This window comes from Alligator sinensis, unplaced genomic scaffold, assembly GCF_000455745.1.
Source record: "Alligator sinensis unplaced genomic scaffold, ASM45574v1 scaffold176_1, whole genome shotgun sequence".
NCBI lineage: Eukaryota > Metazoa > Chordata > Crocodylia > Alligatoridae > Alligator > Alligator sinensis.
Genome location: NW_005842471.1, coordinates 555448 through 568028, shown reverse-complemented (window position 1 = coordinate 568028; position 12581 = coordinate 555448). Strand labels below are relative to the sequence as shown.

The window sequence follows — 12581 nt, the reverse complement described above, 5'->3', positions numbered from 1 at the left end:
GGATCGGGATGATCAGTCCCCTCCAAATATGTGTCGAATCCTGCCGACTACACCAAGATGTTAGACCCCGACTCCATACAGGGCCCAGCGACTAGGGAGATGATGCTCCAATTGCTCATGGATCCTGGTACTCATTAGCCAGAGCAAGCAGGGAGCAAACACCAGCACACATTGCTTGCAACAGCTTTATTCAGAATGGAGATAACTTTGGACAAGCTCCCTCACAGACACCCAGTCTATGAACATGGGGAGCAGCCCTGAACAATAGTTCTTCTCACATTTTATACACCTTGGTTCATACATATTAACATTCATTCCACCCATCTCCCTCCTTGGGTTCCACCCATTTCTCCTCCCATCTCAAGCTCCTCCTCTGTTTACTATTTGTTTCATGCATTTCCTTCATTTACATGCCTCTTTGCTAAGAGGGCATGCGTAAGGGCATGAACCCAGCTATTCTCGGTCAACTACTGGTTCTTTCTAGTTTTCTGCTAACTTCAGCAGCCTCTCCAAGGTCTGGCCTCTGCCTTTCTATCCTAACGATAGCTGGTTCACATCCTGGTTTTTTTTGCCCAGTGATTTATTTTATCCTGCATACTATTTCCTTCGTTAAAAAAAAAAACTACTTGCCTAAGCATTTGCTAGGTTATTTTAATACACAATTTTGCCTTGTGATCAGCAACTTTTCGCTGAGACACTAGTTAAAGCCTTGTTCTAGCTGCAGAGCCAATGATCCCAAATAATCTCAATTATTGACACCCTAACAATCAGAACAGTGATTCAAACCACCGAATCGAATCACTGTCCCCCGAATCAGCCAAATCCAGAGCGAATACTAGCAGCTTTGCTCAGGCCTATCAGACAGGATATGATCTTTCGGGAAGAATGAGATAGATGACTTGGATCGCTTTTCATAGTGTGTTCTTTGAAGAAATAAGAGGGAACTGGATCTCTTCATTAGTGGAAAATATTAAGTATGGGGCTAAAACATTAAAAACCATTTGGCTTCTCTCTAACAACTTACAGCCTGTTCTATATACTCTATTGGCATCTGTAAACATGCTTGTGCCGCAGCGCTGGGCACTTGGCGCTGTGTTGCATGCATTTGCATAAACGGCAAAATGTGCAGCAGCACTGAGAAAAGGGTGGCGGTGTGCTTTTGAGCTAAAATGCATCGAGGGTATGTTAGTTCAAAAGTGCACCGCCATCATTTTCTCAGTGCTGACATGCATTTCGCCATTAACAGAGTCTGCTCTGAGTCGGAGCAGGTACACCTATATTTATGGGCATTTATATGCATACATGTATTTGTACTAGGGGTGTGCAATACAGGTTATATTTGATTTGGATTTGATCTCAATTGGGGACAGTGATTCAATTAGTTGATTTGGATTACTGTCCGTGATTCAATTTTGCCAAATCCGAATCTGAAGATTTGATGCTTATTCTGAGAATCAGCGATTCAGCCATAGACACAACTTTAAATGTTTTTTCTACACACGTTGAGGTACCAGGCATGGCTCATGAACACTGTAATGCTGGGGCGGATGGAGCATCCCACAGGAGTGCGGGGGGGGGGGCCCACATGCTTGGCCGCAAACCCAGAAGTGGACCAGAAGTACTTCTGGTCCACTTCTGGGTCTGCCAGAGAGCGCTCAGGCCCTCCTCCCTCCCTCTACCCTTCTAGCTCAGGGATTGGCTGCGGGGGGACCCCAGGGGGAACCAGTCACCAAGCCAGTGGGGAGTGGGGGAGCCCCTCTGCATGCTCCCCAGAGGACCCAGAAGTGGACTGGTCCACTTCCAGGTCTGCTGCCGAGTGTGGCGCTCTATCTGCCCCACCATTGCAGCATTCATGAGTTTCCTGGTACCTTGAGGTATGTAGAAAAATCATTTAAAGCTGTGTCTATATCCAAATCATCAAATCTCTCCGAATCAATTTGGAGGGATCTGATTCAATTTGTAGAGATTAAAGGGTCTCCTGATTTGATTCAGAATCAGGCCGAATCGAATTGGGGACCAAAGCTTCTCACAGCCCTAATCCATACTACATTCACAAAAGTAAGGGATAAAATCAAATAAAATTCCCTGTTTTAAATTTTCTGCTTCATTCTGCTTTTAATATTGCTTCACTTTATTTTTGTATCATCATATATCATGCTCAGTTTTACTTTTGTTTAAATTAGTAAAATGTGGAGCTTCATTGTGTGCGTTTACAAATAACCACACATTATGTAATTTTATTCTTATACAGTATATAATTTTATTATTAATTCTATCTTCTTGTTTTAGCAAAAGCTGTAAACAACTACTACTACTAATTAGCCTCCACATTAGAGGACATGAAACTTTGCTTGAATCTTATCCAGTTTCAGCTCTGGGGCTTTTAACTGCTCCATTCTTCAACTATGTTGTTGTAGTTGAGTTAATAAATCTAATAATAATAATGATAATAATAATAATAATAATACTGTCTTATTCCCATCATTGTGATATTCTGGAATCACTATTAAGATAAAGTGCCCAGCAAGTCTGCTTCATTCAGCTTCATCCTGTGTCTCAGTACCAAATTGAAGCTTTTTGTGAGAATGGTCAGATCTGAGAGAGAGGTTATTCTCAAGACACCGAAATATAGGATGAAATATTGTAACTTCTTGGCTACACTAGAGGGGCAGGCTGCATGGTTGGATGCAGAAAAGGAAAACAGAACTTCGAGTTTACTGCAACTTTCTAATGTAATTTAAGGAATACATATTTCTATCTAGGACTCCATTGTACTGTGTGTTCATCTGCCAACAGTTAACTTAGTTTCGGAAGATCCAGCATATTTTCAAGTAAAGTTGTCAGCTGAAGCTCAGAGAAGCTATAAATATATTCAAATTAATTGCATACTAAATTAAAATGTAAAAAGGGAAGACACCTCTTTACACTTTAAATAAGTTTGTGATCTTCATCTTTAAATAGTTAGGTCTTTTACACTCACTACTTCTGTTGGAAGGATGTTCTAGAATCCTACCACTCTGAAGGTTAGAAACTTGGTTTCTAGTCTAAATTTATTCATGGCCAGTTTATATCCATTTGTATTGTTGTCATCATTGTTCTTTAGAATAAATAGCTCTTCTTCATCCGTGGTCCTTTATCCTCCTAGTCTAGCAAAAACAAAGCTTCATTCATCCCCCATGTAACTTTAGAAGCCTTTCTCTGTGCATATTTGTTTTAATCTTTCCTGATACAGAATCATATCCAGTATCCCAGTGCCATACCAAGGTTTACTCTCCTGATAAACCGTGGGATTGCATTTGCCTCTTTCACACTGACATCACATTGACAGTTCATAATCAGTAATTGTGTTGCATTTTTAGCCTCAGAAAGCTGCTAAACAAACCTGACTGGTTCATAACTTGTTAATAGCACTGATGTTATGAATTGTGCTTGTATCTTCAAAAGACTTTTTTGTTTGTTTTTATGGGGATGTGTTATTAGGCAGTTTCACTGAATCGGGAAGTATCAAGATTACATAACAGGCAAATATTTTAAATTTAAGGTTCATATTTTGAAATGGTTACAACCGTTTACTATAAATGTTTTTTGTGTTTATTGGTTTGTCAGTGTTGATTACTGCTTTGCAGCTTACCTTTACCTTGTCTGTCTAAAAACTAGCAAGTGAATCTGTAATTCTTAGAGAAATGCTAGATTAATTTTTATGATATTCATGGGGGTTACAAACACTTTTCTTCAGAACTTGAACCTAAGTTTCCAGAAGCAGTGGAGTGCAATAACTCATTGTTACAGAAACAAGTCCTTTTTATCAGACTAAAGAATATGTTGGATAAGAAAAATGAATAGTGATTTCTCAATTATGCAAAATATTTACAAGAAATGTACACATGTATAAACATACTTTACAACTACCCTGATTAAATAATGTAAAAGTATGCTACTGCTAACTTAATCATCATTTCTCAGGTTTATTTTGTAAACAGTCTTTTTTTTTTTTTCACAGCTGCTGCTGAGGGCAAAGGCAAAAGTGGAGAAGACTTTTTTCAGAAGGTAAGTGATTTTGAGTATTTGAGAAGTACGATAATTCATTGTAGTGTTTTAGAAAGAGTTGCACTCTGTTTTTAAATTGGGAAAAAATTAGTTTAGATTACAGTAAAAGCTTTATCTGGCATCCATGGAGAATGGAGGGTGCTGGATAACAAAATATGCCGGATAACTGAGCAGTTCGAACAGCCGTCTTTGCCTGTTTGGGCCGCTGCCTGTCCCACCGCATCTGGGGTGTCGTCGCCCCTCCCGTGGGCCCCGAGGGACAGGGAAGGGGGATCCACGCAGGCTGCTGTGCCGCGGGCCATGGGGGCTTGGCAGTGTGGGCTACTTTCCCCTGGGCCATGGGGGCTCTGCAAAACTGGAAGTAGCATGGTGAGCACTTCTGGTTTCACTTTTCCCTTACAAGCCCTTACAAGCCAGCATGCCGGTTAACAGAGCATGCCGGCTTGTAAGGTGCTAGATAACTCAGCGTTTACTGTATTTTAATGAACGTTCTGATGTAATTTCCTAATTATCGCAATTGTTTAAAAATAGTCTGGTCAGTAATATTTATTTTCTAAAGTGAATCACAGTTCTGCGGAATGGGTATTAATATCTCATACTAATAGCATCATATAATAGATTTTGTCTTAACATAGTAGAGGGCATATATATTAAAGTGGTATGAAAGTGGATACTTAAGTGGTATGAAAGAGGATTAATAAGCATACTTGTTGGTGACCATGGTTTGTACAGATGTGTATGTGTAGGAGGGGGGAGTTGAAACTACATGAAAGTAGTTGCAATGTCCAAGAAACTGGTGCAGTACATATACTATTGTTGGTAAAGTTATCCTGACCAGAATTCTTAGATTTTGTGCCCTCTTCAAGGCAGCTTACGGTAGCATGAAAAAAGAATATTTAATTATCCCTGGCCTTCTGCGTATTTATTTAACTGATGTACGTATTAGCTTTGTGCCACTCTTCCTGACAAAAGCTCAGCGTCAGCTTATAGAAGAGAGCAAAATAACTTATAAAATAAGCAAATAAGAGAACAAAACAGGAGAAACAAAATCATTTTTATAAGGCCAATAGGACATTAAAATAACATATAAAGCAAGTCCGCTTAAACCAGGGATGTCATATAAATGGCTTGTTGGCTGGATCCCAGCCCAGCTTAGTCCCTCTGGGGCTTTCTGGGAGGGGAGGGGTGAGCACTAGGTCTGTGTGAAGTGGCTAGTATTCACTTAGGATTCGGCTGATTTGGGGGCAGTGACTCGATTCGGTGATTTGAATCAATGTCCCATTGCACAAGTGCACAAGTGTTCATTCTTACCAGATAAACTCTCTTGCAAGGGAGATCTTCCAGGTTGACAACTGGAAGATCTTTCTCCCGGAAGAGAGACATTTCCCCTGGGAGAAACGGACTGCTTGCATGCCTGTCACTTCTACTGGAACAAGTGGCACTATAACTGACTGCACACATGCTTGATTAAAATTTCCCCTTGTTACCACTTTTGCGTTTACACTTAGACTAGTCTGTGTTCTCTCCAGATTTAAATGATACTGTTCAGATCGATACTGGTCATCTTGTGTGGTCTCCAAGGCAACCATTATATATTACCAGATTTTCTTGATAATACCAGAGGGCTTATTTATCTGGTGATGTTGTGAGGTCTTTTCTCCGAATATATAATTTAAGCTCAAATTTTTATCTGGAGCATAAACCTGGTCCAGTGCTTTTTGTTATCAGAGCTTTGAGAATACTTGGAATTGTTTCTGGGATAATTGAAAACATGGATATTTTCACAAGAGCTGCACTCTCTAATGATGAAATTTGCTGTCTTAGTGCAAATGTGAGGTTAAATGGAGACTTTATGGTATTGGAATAATCTGCCAGTATTTGAATTGGTTTATGATGACTACTCAATTGTTTATACACCTTTCTTTAATTAAAGGTTACGTATATCAGTACACATGGATCTAAAATGCTCTTTTATCATGCATTTGTAGGTTTTAGGTTTTAAAAGACCACACATAGGTTTTAGTCTTTGAATTGTAAATTACTTAAACTCCATTTGGCTATCTGTCTTTCTTTCAACTAGTAAATATATCAGATTTCTCGGTTGTGAAACCCAGTTAGCTGAAGTGCTAGAACTGGGAACTATTAACAGATAAGAGAAGATGGTGGACAATGGATCCAAGAAGTGGGTTATTTTTCTACAAGTTCTTCATAAAGAATAAGGTTGTCTGAGATCTGTCCAGAATTTTTACCTGACTTAGGCTTAGATTTTTTTTTAACTTAAATTTTTTTTGATGTTTTGTTTCCTTGTCATCTTCAAGGTAAACTTGACTGTATGCTTTTTTATTTTCAAAGGTCTGTCAGTACTGATTTTTCTGATAGGACAAAATTTTCTTAGAAACCTTAAATATTATGGCTTCTGATTTAAAGCTCAGGTATAATCCATTTTAGTTCAGATGTAGTCTGAATACAAAATCACAGTAACCAGGTTGTAGAGAAACCAAGTGACAGCTCTATAAACACAGTTGGAGCTATCAACAGTTCTTTGAAAAATCTAACAGGTCATTGTTGTCATCTTAATCCTATTTTTTTAATATTCACAGTTTACTTGAATATTGTGTTTTGTTTTTTAGAACATTCTTATAATATTTAGAAAGAACAGATCTTAATGTTTGTCACTGATATAAATGTGTTTAATCTTACTTGAGGTTTCAATTAAAAATACTGGCATCTGTAAAATAAAAAAACAAAACAAAAAACACAAACCAAAAAACCCCTGTTTCAATAACATATATTTCTTGAGATTTCAACAGAACCTACATTTTTGTTCAGTTTGCTGAACAAAAGCTAAGCTTTTGCAGCAGCAAAACTAAGCCCTAGTAATGTACGCTTAAACTAACACTTCATTAAGTTTACCGTACTGCTCTTTTCTACACTTCTGGCTTCTTGTACAAAATAGCTTAAAGGCCCTTGAAACTATACATAGACTATTTCCTCTGCGTGGCTGATTGAATTACATGTTTTACTTTTATATTTGGATGCTTTCCATATGGTGGGTCACAGTATTAAAATAAATAAATACAGCATACCTATATATACTATAATTGTAATTAATGTCATGGTTGTTATGTATCTGTATAATACTGAGAAATCAGTATTATAAAATACCATGTGAGGGGTTTGCTTAGAATATGAAATGCAAGTGAGAAATTAACTTATCTCTGTACGTAGATGTGTATGATTTGAATATGTGGCTATTAACATAGCATATATCACTGAAATCCACATATTTAAAAAATACCCCATGAGTATTTTAGGTGATTTAATATGTAGCAGAATGAGTCCACTTCACTTTTTTTTCTGTGGCTTTACAGTAAAATGTGAAAAAGAAATATTGTATATCTTGTGTGTACATCTACATAATGCTATATCTAATCAAAACACATGGAAGTAATCTTCCTTAAGCTAGTTTTCTTTCTTTTTTACAGTTCTTTGGGCAGTTGCTCATAGCTTACTCACTGTCGGTGTCTGTCCAATTTCCTTTAATCAGTCTTAGTCTTTTTTCCTTTCTCTCATCTGAAATGAGTAAAGCAAAGTTTGTGGAGTTAAATACAAAAACAATGTTTTGTATGTTATGATGTATGGGGTGAGGGGGAACTATGCTTGAGAGATATTAAAAACACATTTCAATATTAGACTTCAAGATACTTCTTGATATTTCTTAATGTAAAATATAAAGCTATACACATAAATTTGAAGGCATATAGGCACAGAACTTTGTGAGGAATGGAGTAAACTGCATTTCTCCGCATTGTAAAATAGAAGTGTCAGGATTGGATAGGTATCTCTGGTTTTATGCAGCCTTACTTTATGTAATGTCTTTCCTGTGAATTATATACCCAAACCCCCTTTTGAATTTAAAAACAAGAGGGAGAGAGAGAAAGTGAGAGATTATAAGGAAGAGAGAAATGTTTTTAGCTGAGTGTTCAAAAGAGATAGAAACAATGAGGCAGAAACACAGGGACGTTTGTTCCAGATGTCTGGAGCTTCAGAGGAGGAAGATTGTGTGGAGTGGGAGAGAAGAGGCCAGGACTGGAGGGAGTGAGACAGCATTGATTTGTTACAGATGGCTGCACAAGTGGCTGCAGGGTTATTGCTTGCAGACTGAGGAAAGGGGAACAGTACCCAATATCTCTCTGGCCAGGTTTAGAAGATTTATATCCTGTGTGTACCCATGACTGGCCTCTATGGACATAGCTTAAACTGAGCCAGTTCAAGGTGCTATCCAAGATACCATGTGCCCTTGTGGGTTTATTTTCAGTAGTATTTTCTCTTTTGTTTTAATTTGAAGTTTCTGATGCCTGTACTTATGATACTACTCTGTTAAATGTGATCTGGTGCATTGCTGTCCTCATCAAACTCTTGCTGAAACAGGAGTGCTCATCAGGCATAAACCATCCCAATCAGATTTAACTTCTAAGGTTTAATGATGGGGCTTAATGAAGACAGTTTAAAAGTCAACATGAATTATTTCTCTGAGTATTTTAACAGAAATTTTCACATGTTCTCGTATTGCTAGCAGTACTTGGGCTTCTATGATTTTCTTTCTTCCCCTTCAGATGCTTGGCTACGAGGATCAAACTAAGCTGCCATCCGTTTCATGTTCTGAGGGGAGATCAGGTCATGCTTAAGTTCCAGTCCCTCTTGACCTGAACTAGTATGAGAAAGAGAAAACTTAAACAGATTCTTTTTTACAAGGCTGCTATTTTTCATGTAAATCAGCCAGTTAAAAACATCAGAGGTGTGCTTTGCTATTTGCTATTTAGAAACCTGGAGCTTCTGGGGAAATTTTTTATTGGAACTCTACCCTAGATTCTCTCTCACTGTACCTTGTTCTGTACTATGATGTCTTCTGGCAGTTAATACTGTAGTTAGTCGCAAGGAAAAATTCATTATGAACAAAGGGATATATATCTAGATATCTATAGATATATAGATATCTATATATTTTTTTTTTAAACCCTGAAAAATTCTCTTTTAAGACTTACTCTAACTTTGCTTTTCCACCATACATAAAAACTTGAACTTCAGTCATTTTCAACCTGTAACATTGGCAAAAAACTAGCACCACTACAACTACAACAGCCTTCTCTCTCCTGCCACCCCCAACTAGAGTAATTTGTCTAAGATTTTTGTCCTTAATGTCAGAAGTTGATGATGTCCCAAAAAGAAATAAGTAGGTTGTGGGTGGAACTGGAATGAGGTGAAAGATTTCTTATCCAAGCTCTTGCTACCACTGTGAAGTTTTTTAGTGGTTATGATCTGTAGCTTAATTACCACCATAAACTTTTATGTACCCACCACATGACTGCTGTTTTGTTATATGTTTCTCATGTAAAAGACTCTTATGGATCTTGGTATATAGTATTGTGCATTAATTAATTTTTTTACCCACAGTAATGCAAATAAATAAAAGTGTCATGCTATGGGCCCAATCCATATTGGAATGAACAGGAGTTTTTCCACAGATTTTAGTGGCATCTGGCTCATACCTTTGTAATTTTAAGGCACTTCTCAGGGAAATCAAAGTTATTGGTCCAATGAGCTTATTTATGTAGCATTCTAGATACTCATGGTATTTTATATAAACATAAGAAGGCAGTAGGTCTCTGGTTTGGAGAGTTTATAATCTAAAACAGATGAGGGTTAGCTATGTGGAGAAAAAGAATACAATACAACTTTACTGTTTCCTTTTAACCCCTGATTATTTGTACTTTAATCAATTCTTACTCAGGTTTTCATGTTTTTAGCACTTGACAATCTAAGTATAGTGCAGCAACCCTCTAGAGCAGTGGCTCTCAACTTTTTCTGTACTAAGACCCATTTGTAAACATTGGCCAGTCCTGACCCAGTGCCCCTCACTTCTGATCCACTGCCCCCTGGCCCCAGCCCCTCCCCCCCCATTTGTAGGGCAGGTGGTAGGTGTGTGGGACAGAGGTGGCCCCAGGCAGCCCCTTGCAAGCTGGAACTCTGCCAGCCTGCAAGGGAAAAGACATGGTTTCCCACATTTTTCTCCTTTAGAGGAGAATCCATTTTTAAAATTTGTCAATCCCTTTTTAAAGTGTTTTTGCTTCCCTTTCATATAGTCTTGCAATCCACTTTTGGGTCGCGACCCACGGGTTGAGAAATGCTGCTCTAGAGAAGTCACATGGACAACAGGTTAAATATAAATTATAATTGTGACATGAATACTATGCATTTTTTTTACTTGTTTTATTTTTTTTTCTATGCGTCTTTTTTACTTGTTAATCAATTATATTTAAAAATGCTGTAAGTTTTTTGTGGCTAAAGGTAAGGATAGAGAAGGAATGGAGCAGAGCTTAGAGTAAAGGATGCAGTATAAAGTTTCAGACATTTTCAGCAATGAAAGTATGAAGTAAATTCATCCAGGCACAGTTTAGTACACTTTTTGTGTACTTCAAGCAGAACAACAGAACTCAGCTGAAATGATATATCTGTGATTGTGAGGTTCAGCCTCAAATTTGTAATTTTCAGAGAACTATGAATAACTTAAATTGGTTGTGTTATAAAAAGAGTTTGATTTAACTTTGGAAAAGCTAAACATTATAAGTTTTCATTTTCATTTGCTGAATAAATGGAATAGCTGTTTATCATGGACATGTTCCTGAGATTTGAATCAGTGTCTTATCACTATTGTTATTAGTAGTATCATTCTAATTTAATAAGAAGGTAGAATCAAGCCTTATAGAACTTGTTGCTTGCTCATCACAACTTTTCATGTAGTTTGTTAATATCAGAGTTCATAAGTTGTTTGGCCATATTGATCATTAATGGTTATGTGAAGGTTAGTGTGTTCTTTGGTTTAGGAGATGGATAACTAAAGGTATTGGGTTAGAATTTGTCATGTAGAGGTGCACTGATACATCAGTCAATATCATATTGGCACCAGTAAAAGAAAAATTGACATTATCAGCAATTGGCTTTTTTGATGTAGCCGACACTGTCTCCACTAAGTACCGAAAGCACGTGCACAATTGCAGCATGCATGTGGTCAGGCTGGCAGCCTGGAGAGCAGTGTCTGACTGATAAGTCTGTTTTGGGGGGCGGGGGGAGGGAGAAGAGGCAGTGGGAGGGAAGAGGTGTGTGGGGGGCAGAATATTGTCCATCAGTATTCGTGGATTTGACATACAAAACCTAATAAACTGTTTAAAAACAAACAAAACCTGACTGTCAATACAGTGAAACTTGTCTAAGAGGTAATCTGCCAAAAAAGGTACTGAAAACCTGCTCAAATTGTAAAAATCTACAGTCCCAGCATGAGTTATGGGGAATTTAAATATATTTAGTCAGTATAAGATGAAAAATAATGCAGAAATGGAAAGGAAATTTAAGGCACATTTGTAGAATCATCCTGTATATCACAGAAAGTAATGATATATTTTGTGATTGTAGGATTCAAAAATTTGTGAAGATATGGATAAGAACCTGTGAAGGAACTTGAAATATGTTTAATCATAAAATACATATAAATGTTGTGACAGGATGGATTGGGATTTGAACTTGGGGCCACTAGAATTATGTTGGCATTTTGTGCACTATGCTTGGATATAACAAGCTTATAGTGCAGTGACACGGGGCCATAGAATAGACAGTTTGATGTATGATGGTAGGTAGGAAAACAAACATGCTAGCATTCAGGCAAAAGATTGAAGTTATTGAAGCTAATGAACAGGAGAAGATAAATGCTTAAACCAGTGGCTCTCAACCTTCTCAGATTCCAGGCACTCTCCATTGCTTTTGTGAACTGAGCAGGACCCCATTTCAAAAGCTAATTTACTGCAGTGCTTGCTTCCTCACCTCGGGACCAGGAGTGGAGGTGGGGAGAGGAGCAAGCACATGCCTTCTTGCATAGGGGTCAGGGAGGAATGAATGTGCACTCACCCCATCTTACAGGAGCTGGGCAGAGATGAGTCTAAAGTCCTTGTATGGAGGCTGGGCAGGGATGATTGTTGCACCCTGCTGCAACCTTCAAAGGATCTCATAGTTGTCATGACCCAAAAGGCATGATTGTGTGTGTGCTTTGGCACCAGAATTATCCCCGCCAAGTTGCAGAGCATTGCACGGGGGAGTTTCCTGTAGCAGAGGAAACTCCGGTGCAGGGACGCGTTTCCCGCCTTTTCTGCAGCTTCTTTTGCAGGGTGCATTGCTCATGTTGCGAGAGGAATGCACGGTGCAAAAGAGTTCCCGCCACCGGTATGCAGATTTGTTCCCCGTGATTGGCTAGTGCTAAATTATTCACATGTGGCAGCTAGCGATTGGCCTGTTAGCCGTATAAGAGGCTTGAGTGGTTTCCGCCCAAGCCGAAGAGGACTCCACATCCATCTCGTGGGGACTCTGGGTACACGGCAGGGTAATAGAAACCCTGTGTGAGATCCAGAGGAGCCTGGCGGCCTGATCCACCGCCCACCTCTTCCCGTCTTCGAGCGCGACTTTTATAAGACGTATTTACGATTTCT

At 38.5% G+C, this 12581-nt stretch overlaps 1 protein-coding gene across 1 annotated transcript in view; it reads left to right on the top strand.

Moving 5' to 3' along the window:
• Positions 1 to 12581, top strand: part of BICC1 (BicC family RNA binding protein 1) — a gene marked incomplete at its 5' end in the record, with an annotated part of 236925 nt that overhangs the window by 75968 nt on the left and 148376 nt on the right. The window contains one exon of the mRNA XM_006030884.3: positions 4001 to 4047. Within this exon, the coding sequence (XP_006030946.1) occupies positions 4001 to 4047 (47 nt within the window). The remainder of the gene's footprint in view (positions 1 to 4000; positions 4048 to 12581) is intronic.